The following is a 17,345-nucleotide window of genomic DNA, read 5'->3' as shown; positions in this document are numbered from 1 at the left end:
CCCATCAGTCTACTTATTACTACCATTAAAAAGATAGACGTTGTCATTGACAATACCATCAAGTGGCACTTACTCACTAATAACCTGCTCACCAATGCCCAATCTGGGATCTGCCAGAACCACTTGACTCAAGACTCATAGAGCTTTGGTGTAAACATGGACCAAAAAGTTTGAATTGCAGAGGTGAGGTAGGATTAACTGCCCAAACATTGAGGCAGCATGTGACCCTGTGTAGCATCGAGGACCCAAATAAAATCAAAAGCAATGGGAATCAGGGGGAAACTCTCCACAGGTTGGAGTTATACCTGGCACAAAGGAAAGCTTTTGCGTTCTTGAAGGCCAAATATCTCACCCAAGGACATAATTCCAGAAGTTCCTCAGGCAGTGTCTTCAGCTGCTTCATTAATGACCTTTCCTCCATCATGAGGTCAGAAATGGAGATGTTTGCTGATGATTGCACAATGTCCAGTGCCACTCACGGCTCCTCAGATGCTGAAGGATTCTGTGCCCATAGCTAATGAGTGGAATTAATATTAATGCCACACAAGAGCCAATCATTGACTGACTCCAACAAAAGAGTATCTGATCATCTCCCCCTGATATTTCATAGCATCAGCATTACTGAACCCCCAACCATCAACATCCTGGGAGTTATCATGACCAGAAAGTTAACAGGACAGGCTCTACGAACACTGTCACTGGAATTCTGAGAATTCTGTGGCAATTAACTCACCTTCAGGTTCTTCAAAGCCTGTCCACAAGGCACAAGTCAGGAGTGTGACAGAATACTCTCCATTTGACAGCTCCCAGAAAACTCAAGGACCTTTGACACCGTCCAGGGCAAAGCAACATGCTTAATCGGCACCTCATCCATTACCTTAAACATTCATTTCTGCCACCATTGGCACGCAGTGGCAGCAGAGTGTACCATCTACAAGATGTACTGCAGCAACTCACCAAGGAACTTTCAACAACACTTTCTAAACCTGTGACCTCCTCTATCACCCAAAGAACAAGGGCAGAAGATGCATGGGAACACCACCACCTGCAAGTTCCTCTCTAAGCTACTCACCGTCCTGACTTGGAACTTTATTCCTTTACTGTCGCTGGGTCAAAATCCTGGAAGTCCTGAACAGCGCTGTGCATGCACCTACAGATGGACTGCGGTGATTCAATATGGCAGCTGAATGCCACCATCTCAGGGACAATTAGAGCTGGGCAATAAAGGCTAGCCTTGCCAACAATTCCCACAAATCATGAATGAGTAGCAAAATACCCTGGGGAAGTGCAGGAAACAGCAATTTGACATCTCAGGTCACAGGGAAGCACAGCTAATAAGTGGACACTGTTATTTGGGTATTTATTCTTTAACATTTTCTGGACATTACCAGGAGAATATTAATAAATGGACAGCTTTTGAATTAACAGCTGAAAGAGTAGATGATCTGATAACGATACTGGACACTGAACAAAGTGTTAAACTCACCAGGTTTCAGTAGGTTTTCTCTTGGGCAGAGAGGGAAAACGCTTTGAGACAAGAAAGTACTCATCCCTGTTAAAGTGGAGGGCTTGAGGATGGGATCAGAGGTGGAGAAGTCCTGAAAACACTGGCGCTGGCCTGCATGCCAATTTCCCAATCTTGTTCTCGCCGCAGGTCAGTTTTGCCAAGCTGTATTCACGGTTGGCAGGGTTACCCACCCCTCCCTGTAAATCACATCTAATGCAGACTGACTGGGAGTTCCCTGGCACAGTTGGAAGCAGCTGAACTGCCTGAAGACAGGCATCCAGTGGCAGACTTGGGCTCCAGTGCTCCAGATAGGCCTAGAGGCCCTCACTACCAGGGTATGGGGGGGCAACCAAAGGTTACACTTTGTGGTTTGGGAGGGGACATTTTCCCCATCCCCTCCCCAAATTGGTGGCTGGCTGCTGAATCTGTTCTGTATTTAAAAGTCTTAAAAAGGATTGGTGAGAGGTTGCCTCCAAGTTGAAGTGTCTTCTCAGTTTGTTTTTATTCATTCGTGGGACATGGGTGTCGCTGGCTGGTCAGCATTTATTGTCCATCCCGACTTTTAGGCGGGATTCTGATTTAGAGGCGTTCAGTCATAATCCCACAGATGGTAGCTTTGCGCCATTGACTCCTCAGCCAAGCACATACACCAAATGTTTGAACCTGTGGTTCATCTCGTGCTGAGCAGGATTACTACTGCAACAACACTTTATAATCATCAGTAGGGTAAAACTAACCTGTCTCACCACGGTCTAATGCCAGCTCATGTTCCCTATTAGTGGGTGAACAATCCAACGCTTGGTGAATTCTGCCTGAGAGCAGTTGAGAGTCACCCACATTGCTGTGGACCTGGAGTCACATGTAGGCTAGACTAGGTAAGGACAACAGATTTTCTTGCCTAAAGGACATTAGTGAACCAGATAGGTTTTTTCCGACAATCGACAATGGTTTCATGGTGATCAGTAGGTCCTTAATTCCAGATTTCTTTTATTGACTTCACATTCCACCACCTGCCATGGCAGGATTTGAACCCGGGTCCCCAGAACATTACCTGAGTTTCTGGATTAATAGTCTGGCGATAATACCACTAGGCCATCACCACCCCACAAAGTTACCTGCCCATCTCAAGCTGTAAGGCTTCTGATTGGCCCTTCAACTTTAGGAGCCCTTCTGGCATCTTTAATTGGGCATAGAACCTGTCCCCATGTCAATAAAGGGGGTACATCAGTGAGAATTGTAGAACGATGTTCCCCTCACCCTCTCCCCCTCACTCAGGGTCGGGTTAGGAACCCAGAAAGAAACAGTCCCAACTCCTGCTCTCTGCCCCACTGGGAGAATCCAGGCTCTGATTGCCTACCTTCCCCAGAGGGAATAAAGAAAGGAATCCCAACGGACAACGCTACACCGAAAACTCCTTCTCTATCTTTTATTTTTAAATCTCAAAACACTTTGCATGGTCCTTAAATCTTACAACTTGCCATGTAAAAATTAATTTAGTGTCATGTCTGTTGCCAGCCATATGACTGGCAGACAGACAAGACACTAAAGTCCGATGTTTTTCCTTCAAATTTTCAAGGCTAGACGACTCGCAGCTGCTAATTCTTTTGTCTTTATTTTGGAGTGGAAAGGCAGAAAATGCCTGAGCAACCTTTAGATGGGAACCTTTTTTATCCTTCAGCAGTCCTTGGGAAGGAAGCAGTTTGGTGGAAGGATACATATTCATCTGGTGGTACTGTCAAGGAGGCGGATGGATATCATTAATTACACTCAGTTGATGACAAGTTAGTCAGGATGCTGCCAGCCAGGATAGAGTCAGGGGCACCTTCACAGTTCTTGGGGAAGACAGAGCAATAACATTTGTTTTGTTGCCGGCGCTCGGTGACAGCTGGACGATCGGACGGGAGATTATCAGTTCAGGGTGAGGAGCATCGAAGCGATGAGGCTTAACCCTTTCACCCTTAGAAACAAATTGATAACCTTGCTCAGAGTTTCCCAAGCGTCACACGGCCCCTGCTCCCACTTCCACTGGGGTTCTTTGTTCCGTGAATAATTTTTGACATTAGCGTAACAGTTTGTGAACACAAGCCACCTGAATGAAACGAGATCGCGGGCATCAAAAGGTTGACATAGAGTGAGTATCCTCGCATTATGATTACAGTCACTGTAAGCGATGATTTGTCTATTGAGCCGTGTTCAATTTATCAGTGAAAAGGGGAATAAATTAAAATGGGCTTAACACAGCAACTGCACTCCCCAGTAAGCCCTACCCTGTACAGTTCCTGTTCTATACAATAGGATCATGCACCCAAAAATGGACATCACCGTGGAGAATTGCTGAAAATTTTAAGTGGAGTGGCCGCCATTATGGTGCTAAGGCAGCCCTGAATGCAGAAATCAATGTCTCTACTGGTAAAACCATGTTGAATAATCTCAGATTCTGGTGAGTGGTGAGGGTTAATGTCTTGGCTAATACACGCTCCTTCTCACTCTCTCCTCCAGATCTCCCGCCTGGTTACACATACACAGCCGTTGCCATGGGCTACAGTTCCCCTACTCCACTTGTGCACCCTGCCGATCCCGCGGACCCCGAAACTATGCAACCCGTCACCACGGCGGCTGAACCGGAGCAGTCTCGAACCTTTACGCCTGGTGCGAAAATTCACTGTGATACTCGGCGCGACGTGGTGGAGGAGGCAAACCCCACCGACAAGCAGATCGCATCCAACGACTTGGATGTTGTGGAGCAAAACACGCACACGATTCTCTGCGCCTCTGAAGAAAAGGAGCCGGCAAACGCATCGCTAGCAGAGAGCTCAACTGCGGAGCAACTTGAGTCACCGACGAAAGAAAACGTGGAATGCTCGAGGCATTTGATTGCTTCTCAGGGAATTGTCACAGACGGAGAACTTACAGGAGGAGAGGGCGGATTAGAGATTTCAGTGACCCAGTCACCTCACTCGACCGGTGAATCCGCCACTTTAACCAGTGAAACGTTGGACGTAAGGAACTCTGATCACTCGGGTTCAGGAGCTGAGACTGACTTAAACCAGGAATGCAAAACTGTTGAGGAAGCCAAACCGGCGAATCATGACGAAGATCCAGAAATTAGCCACGATGCCTCGGAGAGGGATGAAGTGTTCAGGTGGCGGTTGGACTGCATGGCAGGGATGAATGCCCTGGTGGCAGCTGGCCTCAGCATGGGAGAGCTGTTCGCTGTAGAGCCTGAGGTGCCCAGTGCCCCTGCAGCACCTTTGCACCCCCCAACCTCAGCCTATTACCCCTGCTCAGGGATGCATGGAATAGCTCTGCTGAGCGAACTGGCAGAACTCGAACAGCAACAACAAAACTGTGACAGCAGCAGTCAAGGTAATTACTTTAACTTTTAGTACATCTTCACTCTACCCGGCATCAGTGTCTGCAGTGGTGGCTGTTCAGTTAGTCCTTTTCAGTTTCTTCCTAACTGTAGTTACTTTGATTGTTCCTACGATTGGATAATTCCCTCCCCCTCACCAAAAAAATATATTTGAATGGAAGAACCTGTGTGATGACTTTGGGTTTTTGAAATTCCAGGTGTTTAGTGGAATTTCAAAATAAAATTGATCTAATTAGGAACATAGGAAGAGGAGTAAGCCATTTGGCCCATCAAGCCTGCTCCGCTAATTAATACGTCCCTGGCTGATTGGATCCTTTAATGCCTTTTACACCAATCAGTTGATTTATCCAGTGAGTAACTAGACGATACAGAATGTCAAGAGAAGAACAATAATGTGGATGCAGCACCATGTCTTCAAGAAGTTCCATAGCAGTCACAGCTAATACAGTCACTGATGTAACAGCCAGTTTGCACACAGCAAGGTTACACAAGCAGTGAGTGGATTAAGGGTGAAGGGGGAACATTGTTTAGAAAACTATTCAGTCTTCTTATTAAGTTGGAGAAATTTTGCCCCCACCTACACTTGCAGAGGCCAGTTATCCATCACTAATTACCTGTTTATTTACAGTGGTATCTGAATGCCCTTCAACAGCTGTAGAGCGCGGATCGGTCCCAAATCTATCGACTGCCGGCCTGTGTGGAGCCAGGTGGTTTTAAACCGCCCCCCGCTGTTCCTTCCATATTGAGCGAGCCACCACTTGCATAATAGGGGAGCTGATACTTAACGAGACCGAGGGGAGATTTACTGACAAGCCCTTCCTCCCTCTCCCCGCCATGGCCATCATATCAGGTCTCACCCAAAACTCTTTTCCAATATTCCTGGACTGATCTCTGGTGTGTGCCGATCTGAGCCAGAATGGTGGTAGGGCCACTACCATTGGTCTCAACATATCTCATTTTAAAAAAGGGAATCTCATCTCCTTTTCCCACTGCTTTTTCCGATCCACGCGCTACTTCAGTGAAAGTGAGTTCAAAATAGTACTTGGCTCTCATGCTGAACATTGCCTGTCAACACTTACTATTGTAACTCAAGTAAAAATAATGCACGCTTGGCAAGGCCCCCCAGATCCAGAGGACTCCACCAAATATCTTCTAGAAGGGAAGAGGAGAACATTTGTTGAGAAAAAGTATTATTTTAAACCAGTGTGAATTCCGATTGGAGTGCATGCCAAATTTCTAAAATTCAGGAATTTTACACATCCCATTTAATGCTAAGAGGAATATTCCATTTATGTCATGCAAACTGAAGTGTAAGGATACACTTAACTATTCAACATGGTGGCACAGTGGCACAATGGTTAGCATCGCTGCCCCACAGTGCCAGGCATCCAGGTTCGATTCCTGGCTTGGGTCTGAAGTCTGCACATTCTCCCCGTGTCAGTGTGGGTTTCCTCCGGGTGCTCCAGTTTCTTCCAACAGTCAGAAAGAGATGCTGGGTAGGTGCGTTGGCCTTGCTACATTCTCCCTCAATGTTCCGAAACAGGCGCTGGAGTGTATTGACTAGGGGATTTTCACAGTAACTTCAGTGTGGTGTTAATGTAAGCCTACTTGTGACATTAATAAAAAAAACTTTAATTTTTGGAACAAGCGCAGATTGGTGAATGGCACTGTTCAAGTTCTAGTTATTTTCCTTATTCTTTCATGGGATGTGGGCATCCCTGGCAAGGCCAACATTTGCTGCCCATCCCTAATTGCCTCTGGTCATAGCGTCACGATTTCAGAGGGCATTTAAGAGTCTACCAGATTGCTGTGGGTCTGGAGTCACGTGTAGGCCAGACCAGGTAAGACAGATTTCCTTTCTTGAAGGACAGTCGTGAACCAGATGGGTTCTTATGACAATCAACAATGGTCATCATTAGACCTTTAATTCCAGATTTTTTAATCAAATTCAAAATTTCACCACCTGCCATGGTGGGATTCGAACCCGGGTCCCACCATGGGAGCACTACCCTGGGTCTCTGGATTACAAACCCCATGACATTGTCACTATGCCATTGCCTTACCATCACTAAATATCCTGTTTCAGCTGGAGGTAAGATTTATGATGATACCATTAAACCGATTGGACAGTTACTTAGTGAGAGAACTGTTGGGTGTCAGCCTTGGTTCAAAGAACAAAGAACAAAAACAGCCTGGGAAACAGGCCCTTCGGCCCAACGAGCCTGTGCCGCCATTTTAACACTACCCGTCCCCCCCCTCCACCCATGACCCTTATCTATTGTTTTATGGCATTCCACATTTGAGGGAAACTAATTTAGGGACAATTTATTACTTCCAATCAGCCTAATAGCACATCTTTGGGGTGTGGGAGGAAACCAGAGCACCTGGAGAAAACCCACACAAGCATGGGGAGAATGAGCAAACTCCCACAGACACCGGCCCAAATCCATGTGTCTGCACAGTAAACAGTGATAGTCACTGAGCTGTCGTGTTGCCCAGCATCTGGTCCAGTTTAAGTACACCCTAACGACATGAAGCACTAGGCCAATCTCGAACATTCAAGAGCAGCCCAAGTACGACCCATTGCGTGTATGCCCCTCGTTGGACAACAAGGCGGACCAACTTAAAACCTGTGAATTAAACCTGTTCAGTGGCAGCATTTTCATTTCTGAAAGCTAGAGACTCAAGTCCAATTTCAGAGACTTGAGCGCACCACCCAGGTTGACACCTCGGTGCAGTGCTGAGAGAGTGCTGTACTGCCGGAGGTGCCATTTCGCACATGGAAAAGTCCAAACTGTTGCCCTGTCTGTCATCTCAGGTGAGGGTGAAATATCCCAGAGTACAGCTCAAGGATAAAGAGAGAGAGTGTTCCAGTATCCTGACCAGCATGCCCCCCCCCAGCCAATACAATCAGCTCACTTATTCCGTTGATATTTGTGGAGTCTTAGGCTGGAATTTTACCGGCTCACTCTCCCCGATTCCGGGGGCAGGCCAGGCTTGGAGAACGGCATTCTCCGTTGGCCTCGGGTGGGATCGTACGAATCTCAGGCAAATGTACCAGTAAAATTCCGCCCTTACTGTGCACAAGCTGGCTGTTGCACTTCCTACATTATTACACTTCAAAAATGCTTCATTAGCTGCAAAACGCTATAAAGACAAGCTCTTTCTTTTATAACAAATCAATAAAATAAAGGCATATTTGCTAAAAGCCACCTCTTCAGTTGGAATATCTGTGAAACAATAATATTGTCAAATCACACTACTCTGGATGCTGGAAATGTGAATTTAGAAGCAAAACAAAATGCTGCGAATACTCGGCAGGTCAGTCAGCAACTGCAGGCAGAGAAACAGTTAACGTCTCAGGTCAACAGCCTTTCATCAGAAGTGGGGGAAGTTAGAAATGGAAAAAGTTTTAAACAGGTGAAGTGGTGGAAAAAGCGGAAAGTCTGTGATAGGGTGGAAGACAGGAAAGATCAAATTGCAGAAGAGTGGTAAGGGGGCAGAGACAAAAGGGTGTGGCAACGGGACAAAGAAACAAAGGAAGTGTGAATGGCAGGACGATGAACAGCTGCCACCTTAAAGCAAAAACGAGAGAAAAGCGGAAGCTCAAAATATGCAAAAGCGAGGAGACAAATCGATGCTGAGATTAAAGCCTGAAATTGTTAAGTGCAGTGTTGAGTCCAAAGTGCCAATAACTTGTATTTGTGTCAAGCCTCTAATGGAACATAATTCCCCAGGAACATTGGAACGAGGGCTGGAAAATGAACACTGACCAGGGGTTAAAGGAGAGGGTTGAAAATGTAAGAATTCAAGACACTTATGGAAGTAGGGAAGATGTTGCACTGTGCACTAAAGTTGGGAAGTAAAGCCCAAGGTACGAGCCCAAACTGAAAGTGATGTGGTCAAAGGGAAGGGGCAGTTGTCCAGATTCAGGCTGCATGTAGGCCAGAGAGAGGGTGGGGACTCTGAGACCAATTTGTAAATGCGGATGGAAGCTTTGAGATCATTTCAGCTCATTTACTATATCCTGAAGGGTTTGCTGAGTTAAAAACTATTCCATAATAGAATAGTTTTGCTTACCAGCCCTGTTCAAAGAACACTAGAGTGCATGATTAGTTTTAGTATTTGTCTAAACCATTTACTACTTTACATTCCTGTTCAAAACTATTTGGTCCTTGCAATGATACTCTAATGCTAGATGTATTTTAGCTGAAATCGTACAATCTATTCATTTAAAATGAAGCTACTTTGTAATTGAGATTTTCAAGAATGTATTTGAATAGAAAGAGGCCTTTTTAAAACCCATTTTTCCTGCAGTAGGTCAGAGAAGGATGTGGTGCAAAGGATCAAATTAGTGTATCATTTCTTTTTTTTAGTATTTATAGAACAAACATGGGCACAATGCAACAATGACTTATTTCCTGAATATTAAAACTTCAGATTGGTGCCAAAAACAATCCTCTGTTCCTGAAGCCCCTCTCCCTTTGTGTTGCAAAAAGATAAAGAATCTGTCTTGTAAAACGGCTCTCCCCAAAGGCCTGTACTCCACTCTGATCTCAAAACACTGAGAGAGAACAATGCCAAAGGTCCGTGATGTCGCCCAACGCAATCAAATGTTTCCGCCTGCCTACACCAGCATGGCAGGAACCCTCTCTGATCACTTCCTGCAGCTGCACACAAGGAACAACTTCCCTCGTGAAATCACCCACTCAGAAGCAAAACAAGATTTAAAAGCCACACTGGGACAAATGTAAAGTGTTGGAAAGAGAAGGAGAGTGGATTCTTTAGCTTTGACTGCTTTTGAGAATGAGTGGTGACTGCTCAGCGGACATCAGACTCAATGGGGAGCGGGACGGTGTTTTGCCAACAGAAGCAATCGAGGGAATGTCAGAGTGAGAGTGGAGTGTGTTACCTTTTATACTTGGGAACTTCTCCCTCTCCCTGATAGGTGTTTACCGGTCCTACACGTTTAATGTGGAGATTGGTCTAAATGATTGAAATCTTATTAGGAAGTGGGAAAAGGAGTAGTTGAGGTGGCCACTTGTTGTCAGAGGTGTATTTTCTTAATAAACTCTCACTCCTTTAGTTTAGAATTAGAATTGACTTAGAATTCCTACAGCACAGAAAGAGGCCATTTGGCCCATCGAGTCTGCAGCGACCACAATCCCTCCCAGGCCCCACCCCCATACGCCTACATATTTACCCACTAATCCCTCTAACCTATGCATCTCAGGACACTAAGGGATAATTTTAGCATGGCCAATCAACCTAACCCACACATCTTTGGACTGTGGGAGGAAACCAGAGCACCTGGAGGAAACTCATGCAGACACAAGGAGAATGTGCAAACTTCACGCAGTGACCTAAACCGGGAATTGAACCCAGGTCCCTGGAGCTGTGAAGCAGCAGTGCTAACCACTGTGCTACCGTGCCCCCTTTTAGTTTAGCGTTTTTTTTGCCGGGAGATGTATTTGTTGCTAAAGACCCACATTCTTATTCATTAGCTAATGAATGAGAATGTGGGTCTTTAGTAACAAATACATCTCCCGGTAAAAATAATTGGTGCAATGCAATTTAAAAAATGAATCAAAGAACAAAGAACAAAGAACAACCCAGCATGGGAAACAGGCCCTTCGGCCCAACGAGCCCACGCCGCCGCATCACCCTACACCTATTCTACCCTGCGTGTCTACAGATGGAACCCCTAACTTAGCCAGATTCAGGGGAGAATAGTGTCAATTTGGTAAAACCAGTCAGCCTAAGAGCACATCTTTGGGGTGTGGGAGGAAACCGGAGCGCCCGGAGGAAACCCACGCAACCACAGGGAGAATGCACAAACTCCCACAGACACAGGCCCAAATCCGTGTATCTGCACAGCTAGCAGTGCTAGTCACCGGGCTGTTGCGGCGCCCGTCTACCGGTCCAGGATCAAGCACACACACCGACACGAAGTACTAGGCCACTCCCGGAACCTCCAAGAGCAGCCCACGCACGACCCACCGTGTGCATGCCCCTCGTTTGACAACGAGGTGGACCTCCACCTGCGGAATAAAAGACAAAAACGTTAATCTCACAAGTCTGCTTTTCCGGTGTCTCCCGAGGTTCTAACCCTCATTTAATCGCCCCTACCGTAACCCTCCATCCTCGTTTCACTCATGTGTCTATCTAACTGAACCTTAAACGAGTCCAACGTTCCCGCCTCCACCACCCTACTCGGTAGCGCGTTCCATACCCCCACAACTCTCTGTGTAAAGAACCTTCCTCTCACATCCAAATTATACCTCTCCCCCCTCACCCTTAAATCATGTCCTCTTGTATTTGTACCCAGTCTAGGGAGCAGTCTCTCACTATTGACTCTGTCTATTCCCTTCAGTATCTTATATACCTCTATCATGTCCCCCCTCAATCTCCGTCTTTCCAAGGAGAATAGTCCCAGTTTCTCCAACCTTTCCTCGTAACCCAGCCCCTCCATGCCAGGCAACATCCTGGTAAACCTCCTCTGCACCCTTTCCAGAGACTCCACATCCTTCCGGTAGTAAGGTGACCAGAACTGGACGCAGTACTCCAAATGCGGTCTAACCAACGTTCTATACAACTGAAGCATTAGACGGCAGCTTTTATACTCTATACCCCTTCCTATAAAGGCTAGCATTCCATAAGCCTTCCTAACAACCTTCTCCACTTGTGTCGCAACCTTCATGGATTTGTGAACCTGCACTCCCAGGTCCCTCTGTATTTCTATACTCCTAATCTGTCTACCTTTAATCACATAGCTCCTCTCTGCATTATTCCTTCCAAAATGCATCACCTCGCATTTGTCAGGATTAAATTCCATCTGCCACCTATCTGCCCAATGCACCAACCTATCTATATCCTGTTGTATCACCTGACAATCCACTTCAGTACCCGCCAACCCTGCCATCTTGGTGTCATCTGCAAACTTGCTGATCACACCACCTACGCTCTCTTCCAAGTCATTTATGTATACTACAAAGAGGAGAGGTCCCAGTACTGAGCCCTGCGGCACACCACTGGTCACTGGCCTCCAGCCCGACAAGGTCCCCTCCACAACTACCCAGCCAGTTCTCAATCCACCTAGCTACCTGACCTCGTATCCCATGTGCCTTAACCTTTTCTACCAGCCTACCATGAGGGACTTTGTCAAACGCCTTACTGAAATCCATATAGATGACATCAACAGCTCTCCCATCGTCAACCGTTTTTGTCACCTCCTCAAAGAATTCCACAAGATTCGTAAGGCAAGATCTCCCTCTAACAAAGCCATGTTGCATATCCCTAATCAGATCGCAACGCTCCAAATGCTCATACATCCTATTCCTAAGTATTTTTTCCATTAATTTCCCTACCACCGATGTCAAACTCACCGGCCTATAATTTCCAGGGTTATCCCTACTACCTTTTTTGAACAGCGGTACCACATTTGCTACCCTCCAGTCTTCTGGGACCTCACCTGTGTCCAAAGAAGAGACAAAGATTTGCGCCAGAGGTCCAGCAATTTCAGCTTTCACCTCCCTAAGCAGCCTGGGATAAATACCATCAGGCCCCGGAGCTTTATCCGTCCTTACGCTACCTAAAAGCCCTAGCACTTCCTCCCTCGTTATAGATATTTCCTGCAACTGATCCTCAGCTCCCTCCAAGAGACCGCACGATTCCGAACCCCTCTCCTTTGTGAATACCGACGCAAAGTATTCATTCAGGAGCTCCCCCATTCCCTCCGACTCAATACATAACTCCCCACTTTTGTCCCTAAGAGGACCAATTTTCCCTCTAACTACTCTCTTGCTCCTAATATAGGAATAAAATGCCTTTGGATTTTCCTTAATCCTACCAGCCAAAGCCATTTCATGCCCTCTCTTCGCCCTTCTAATTCCCCTTTTTAGCTCCCTCCTACTCTCTCTATATTCCTCCAGCGCACTCTCCGTACCCAGTCGTTTCGACCTAACATACGCCTCCCTCTTCTTCCTGACCAAGTCTTCAATACCCCCTGTAATCCACGGCTCTCTAATCCTACCTTTCCCATCCTTCCACTTAACCGGAACATACCTCCCCTGCAACCATTTCATTTTGCCCTTAAAAGCCTCCCACTTGCCAACCGTGGACTTGCCAGCTAACTGTCCCTCCCAATCAGTGTCCTGCAGCTCCCTCCTAATCCTGCCATAGCTCGCCTTTCCCCAGTTCAGCACACTCCCATTCGGCCGGCACTCGTCCCTTTCCATTTTTATCCTAAACTAGACGGACTTGTGGTCACTGTTAGCCACATGTTCGCCTATCTCTACCTCAACCACCTGCCCTGGCTCATTACCCAACACTAAATCCAGTATAGCCCCTCCCCTCGTCGGGCTAGTTACATACTGCTCTAGAGACCCTTCCAAAACACATTTCACAAACTCCTCTCCCTCCGTACCCCCAGCTCTAGGCCCCCTCCAATTCACTCCAGGAAGATTAAAGTCACCCACTACAACCACTCTATTCTTCCTGCACCTGTCCAAAATGCCCCTGCAAATGCCTTCCTCCACTGACCTCGGGCTGTTGGGTGGCCTATAGTACACCCCTAGCAATGTAATCTCTCCCTTTTTATTCCTCAACTCCACCCACAGTGACTCAATCCCTGTCTCTTCCATATCGTCCTCCCTCTGCACTACTGTGATGTTCTCCTTTACTAACAGTGCCACCCCTCCACCTCTCTTCAAACCTCCTCTGTCACACCTAAAACACTTGTACCCAGGAACATTCAGCTGCCAGTCCTACCCTTCCCGTAACCACGTCTCTGTTACAGCCACCACATCTAACTGCCTCACAAACATCAAGGCCCTAAGCTCATCCGTTTTCCCTGCCACAGTCCTAGCATTGAAACAGACACAGTTCAACCCACGAGTGTCCCTCGGAACCTCCTTCTCCCTGATAATTTTCCTTTCACCCGACTCTCTCCCAGCCACCTCCCCACCCCCCCTCCCTATTAGTTTAAACCATTCATAAACACCCCAGCTAACCTCCCCGCTAAGACATTAGTTCCCCTCCCGTTCAAATTCTCCCCACCCCTCCTGTACAATTGCCCTTCTCTCCTAATCCTGCAGATTACCTATAAACTGATGCCATATAAATCTCGCCTTTCAATTTCATATGTTTCAGGAAGTTTCAAGCATTGCTAACTGTTACACCCACCCACCCTTATCCCCTCACGCTGTCCCTTATTTTGTTTTTATAAGGGTTGCCATTGGCTGCCATTTTTTGAAGTAAGTGAGGTGTATTAACAGCTTCCATGACTGTGGAAGTCCCAAACTGTTCCAAAGCCTTTGAAATACTTGCGAAGTATAGCATATGTTCTACTGTAAGGGAACATCTTGCACGTTACAAGCTCCACAAACAACAATGCGATAAGAAAGTCTGGTTTACAGGTGTTGTTTCTGGAGGGTGGGGAGGGGGATGTTAAATGTTTAACTAATGTTCAGTTAATTGGCCATGTAAGGGTCGCAATACGGCTGCCCAATGCCTCCCAGATCTTTTAAGATTGCTGATAGAATTATAGAGATTTACAAATGGAGACAGGCCCTTCAGCCCAACTTGTCCACATCACCCTTTTTCAATCCCTAAGCTAGTCCCAATTGCCCACATTTAGTCCATACCCCTCCATATCCACCTTACCCATATACCTGTCTAAATGCTTTTTAAAAGACAAAACCCACTTCTACTCATACCTCTGGCAGCTTGTTCCAGACACTGTGTGAAAAAATTTCCCCTTTGAGCCCTTTTGTGTCTCTCCCCTCTCACCTTAAACCTCGAGTTTTAGACTCCCCTACCTTTGGGAAAAGATGTTGACTATCTAGCTGATCTATGCCCCTCGTTATTTTATAGACCTCTATAAGATCACCCTTCAGCCTTCTACGCTCCAGAGAAAAAGCTCTGAGTCTATCCAGCCTCTCGTTATAACTCAAACCATCAAATCCTGGTAGCATCCTAGTAAACCTTTTCCTAGGTTTGGGTGGAGTGGCTGGGCAGCGGGGAGTCTATCCCTGGATTTTATGTGTTCACCTGCCTTCAAACCCGTTGGCATGGGAGGATAACGTCCAGCCCGAAATTTAATCTGAAAGCAGCAGTCCCTTCAGTACGACACGAAGGCTCAGATGCAGCATAGCAAGCATTCTTCCTGGTTGTATCACAGCTTGGTATGGCTCCTGCTCTGCCCAAGACTGCAAGAGACTACAGAAGGTTGTGAATGTCGCCCAACCCATTCACGCAAACCAGCCTCCCATCCATTGACTCTGTCTACATTTCCCCCTGCCTCGACAAAGCAGCCAGCACAATTAAGAAACCCATGCTCAGAAATTTTCTCTTCCACCTTCTTCCGTCGGGAGAAAGGTACAAAAGTCTGAGGTCACGTACCAACCAACATAAAAACAGCTTCTTCCCTGCAGCCTTTTGAATGGATCTAGTTTGCATTAAGTTGATCTTTCTCTACACCCTAGCTATGACTGTAACAGTACATTCTGCACCCTCTCCTTCTCTGTGGACAGTATGCTTCGTCTGTATAGCGCGCAAAAAACAATCCTTTTCACTGGATGCTAATACATGTGACAATAATAAATCAAATCAAAATCAGATCAAATTTAAATTTCAAACTGGGTGAGCACAGCTTGATTAAAGTCTTCTGAGTCAGAGGCAATGCAGCTACCATGGAGCCAAGGCTGACACCTGGCTTTCAGAGCTTCCTTGGAATGCCATGGTATTGCTGACACCAAGCAGTTGTCGCAAGCTTCTGCAGGCTGCGGTTGGGCAGGATGCTGAGCGCACAGCATACACGCCATCAGCACGATTGGTCATTACTGACACTTGCAGAAATCCCAAATATGCAGTTGTTCCCCAGTTGGCGACTGGCGCTCAGAATTCCAGCTCACGGTGTAAATGGACTGGGCATCAGGGCGTTAGGGGCGGCACGTTGGCACAGTGGTTAGCATTGCTGTCTCACAGCGCCAGGGACCTGGGTTCAGTTCCTGGCTTGGGTCACTATCTGTGTGGAGTTTGCACATTCTCCCCGTGTCTGCGTGGGTTTCCTCAGGGTGCTCTGATTTCCTCCCACAGTCCAAAGATGTGCGGGTTAGGTAGATTGGCCATGCTAAACTGCCCTTTATTGTCAAGGGATCTAGCTAAGGTAAATGCATAGGGTTATGGGGATAGGACCTGGGTGGGATTATGGTTGGTGCAGACTCAATGGAATGAATGGCCTCCTCCTGAACTGTAGGGATTCCATGATTCTATGACTAACTAACGTGTCTTGCTGTGGAGAAGGCAAACACAACATTGTTTCTTCGAAAGCAGGCCCCCAGTTTTGGCAGGGGCCTTGCACAGTGGCTCCCCAAGTGGGGATCACCTGCGCTGACACCAGCGGGGAATGTCACCCAAGACCAATATCACAGAATTCTCCGGAAGCAGTCAACAAAAGCTCACTCACACTCAACAAGGAGTGGTGCGTAATATAGAAAAAAGAGCAAGAGGGAAAATAACAAATCCAGTTTTCAATGCTGTTGAAGATCAGTGTTAATGTTTGGATTGTTCAATAGCAGAATAAGGCTGAGAGTAAAATTTAATCTCTACAGCTATTGTCAATGAATGCACAGTTAAATTATTTTCACTGTTTCTCTGAAAGTCTCTCTTTCGACAATCCCGACTCATTGACCAGAAATGACTGAAAATTTATCATTTGTCTTGGTTTGAATTCTTTATAAGAACTTTATGTGTAGATTGACACTTTTACAAATTCTGGCACCAGTATCATCCACACATATCCAGCTAATGACAGTAGTACTCCCACATCTTTTGCAACCAAGCATAATTTTTATATCTAACACATATGACATATACCAATAACATTGTGCTGCCTGGATCCTAGAATAGAATCCCTACAGTGCAGAAGGAGGCCATTTAGCCCATTGAGTCTGTACCGACCACAATGCCACACAGGCCCTATCCCCATAACACCATGTAGTTACCCTGCTAGTCCCACTAGCACTTTTGGGCAATTGAGCATGGCCAATCAACCTAACCCGCACATCTTTGGATTGTGGGAAGAAACTGGAACACCCGGAGGAAAGCCATGCAGACACAGGAAGAATGTGCAGACTCCACACAGACAGTGACCCAAGCCGGGAATCAAACCTGGGTCCCTGTACTGTAAGGCAGCAGTGCTGACCACTGTGCCACCGTGCCACACATAAAATGATGGGTTAAATTGCATATGATACAAGATGTGTGTTTTAAAATATCTATAGTACAATTCTTAGATAAAATATAAGCTATATGCACATTCACATATAGATTATCATGCACAGGTTGAGTATCCTTTATCCAAAACTCTTGGGGCTGATTGCATTTCAGATTTTGGATCATTTCTGTTTTCAGATAGCACCTATAAACTTACATTACAATAGCCATATCCTCGGCTTGTTATTG

General features: G+C 46.3%; 1 protein-coding gene across 4 annotated transcripts in view; it reads left to right on the top strand.

The window, feature by feature from the left end:
- bahcc1b (BAH domain and coiled-coil containing 1b) overlaps positions 1–17,345 on the top strand; it is a 278,363-nt gene that overhangs the window by 152,941 nt on the left and 108,077 nt on the right. For all 4 annotated transcript variants that reach the window (XM_080209603.1, XM_080209605.1, XM_080209604.1 and 1 more), the window contains one exon: positions 4,007–4,873. In XM_080209603.1, coding sequence (XP_080065729.1) covers positions 4,007–4,873 — 867 coding nt within the window. The remainder of the gene's footprint in view (positions 1–4,006; positions 4,874–17,345) is intronic.

This window comes from Carcharhinus amblyrhynchos, chromosome 21 (genome assembly GCF_965287045.1).
Source record: "Carcharhinus amblyrhynchos chromosome 21, sCarAmb.v2.hapA, whole genome shotgun sequence".
Classification (NCBI taxonomy): domain Eukaryota; kingdom Metazoa; phylum Chordata; class Chondrichthyes; order Carcharhiniformes; family Carcharhinidae; genus Carcharhinus; species Carcharhinus amblyrhynchos.
The sequence above is the reverse complement of the archived record's forward strand: the minus strand, read 5'-3'. Positions and strand labels throughout refer to the sequence as shown.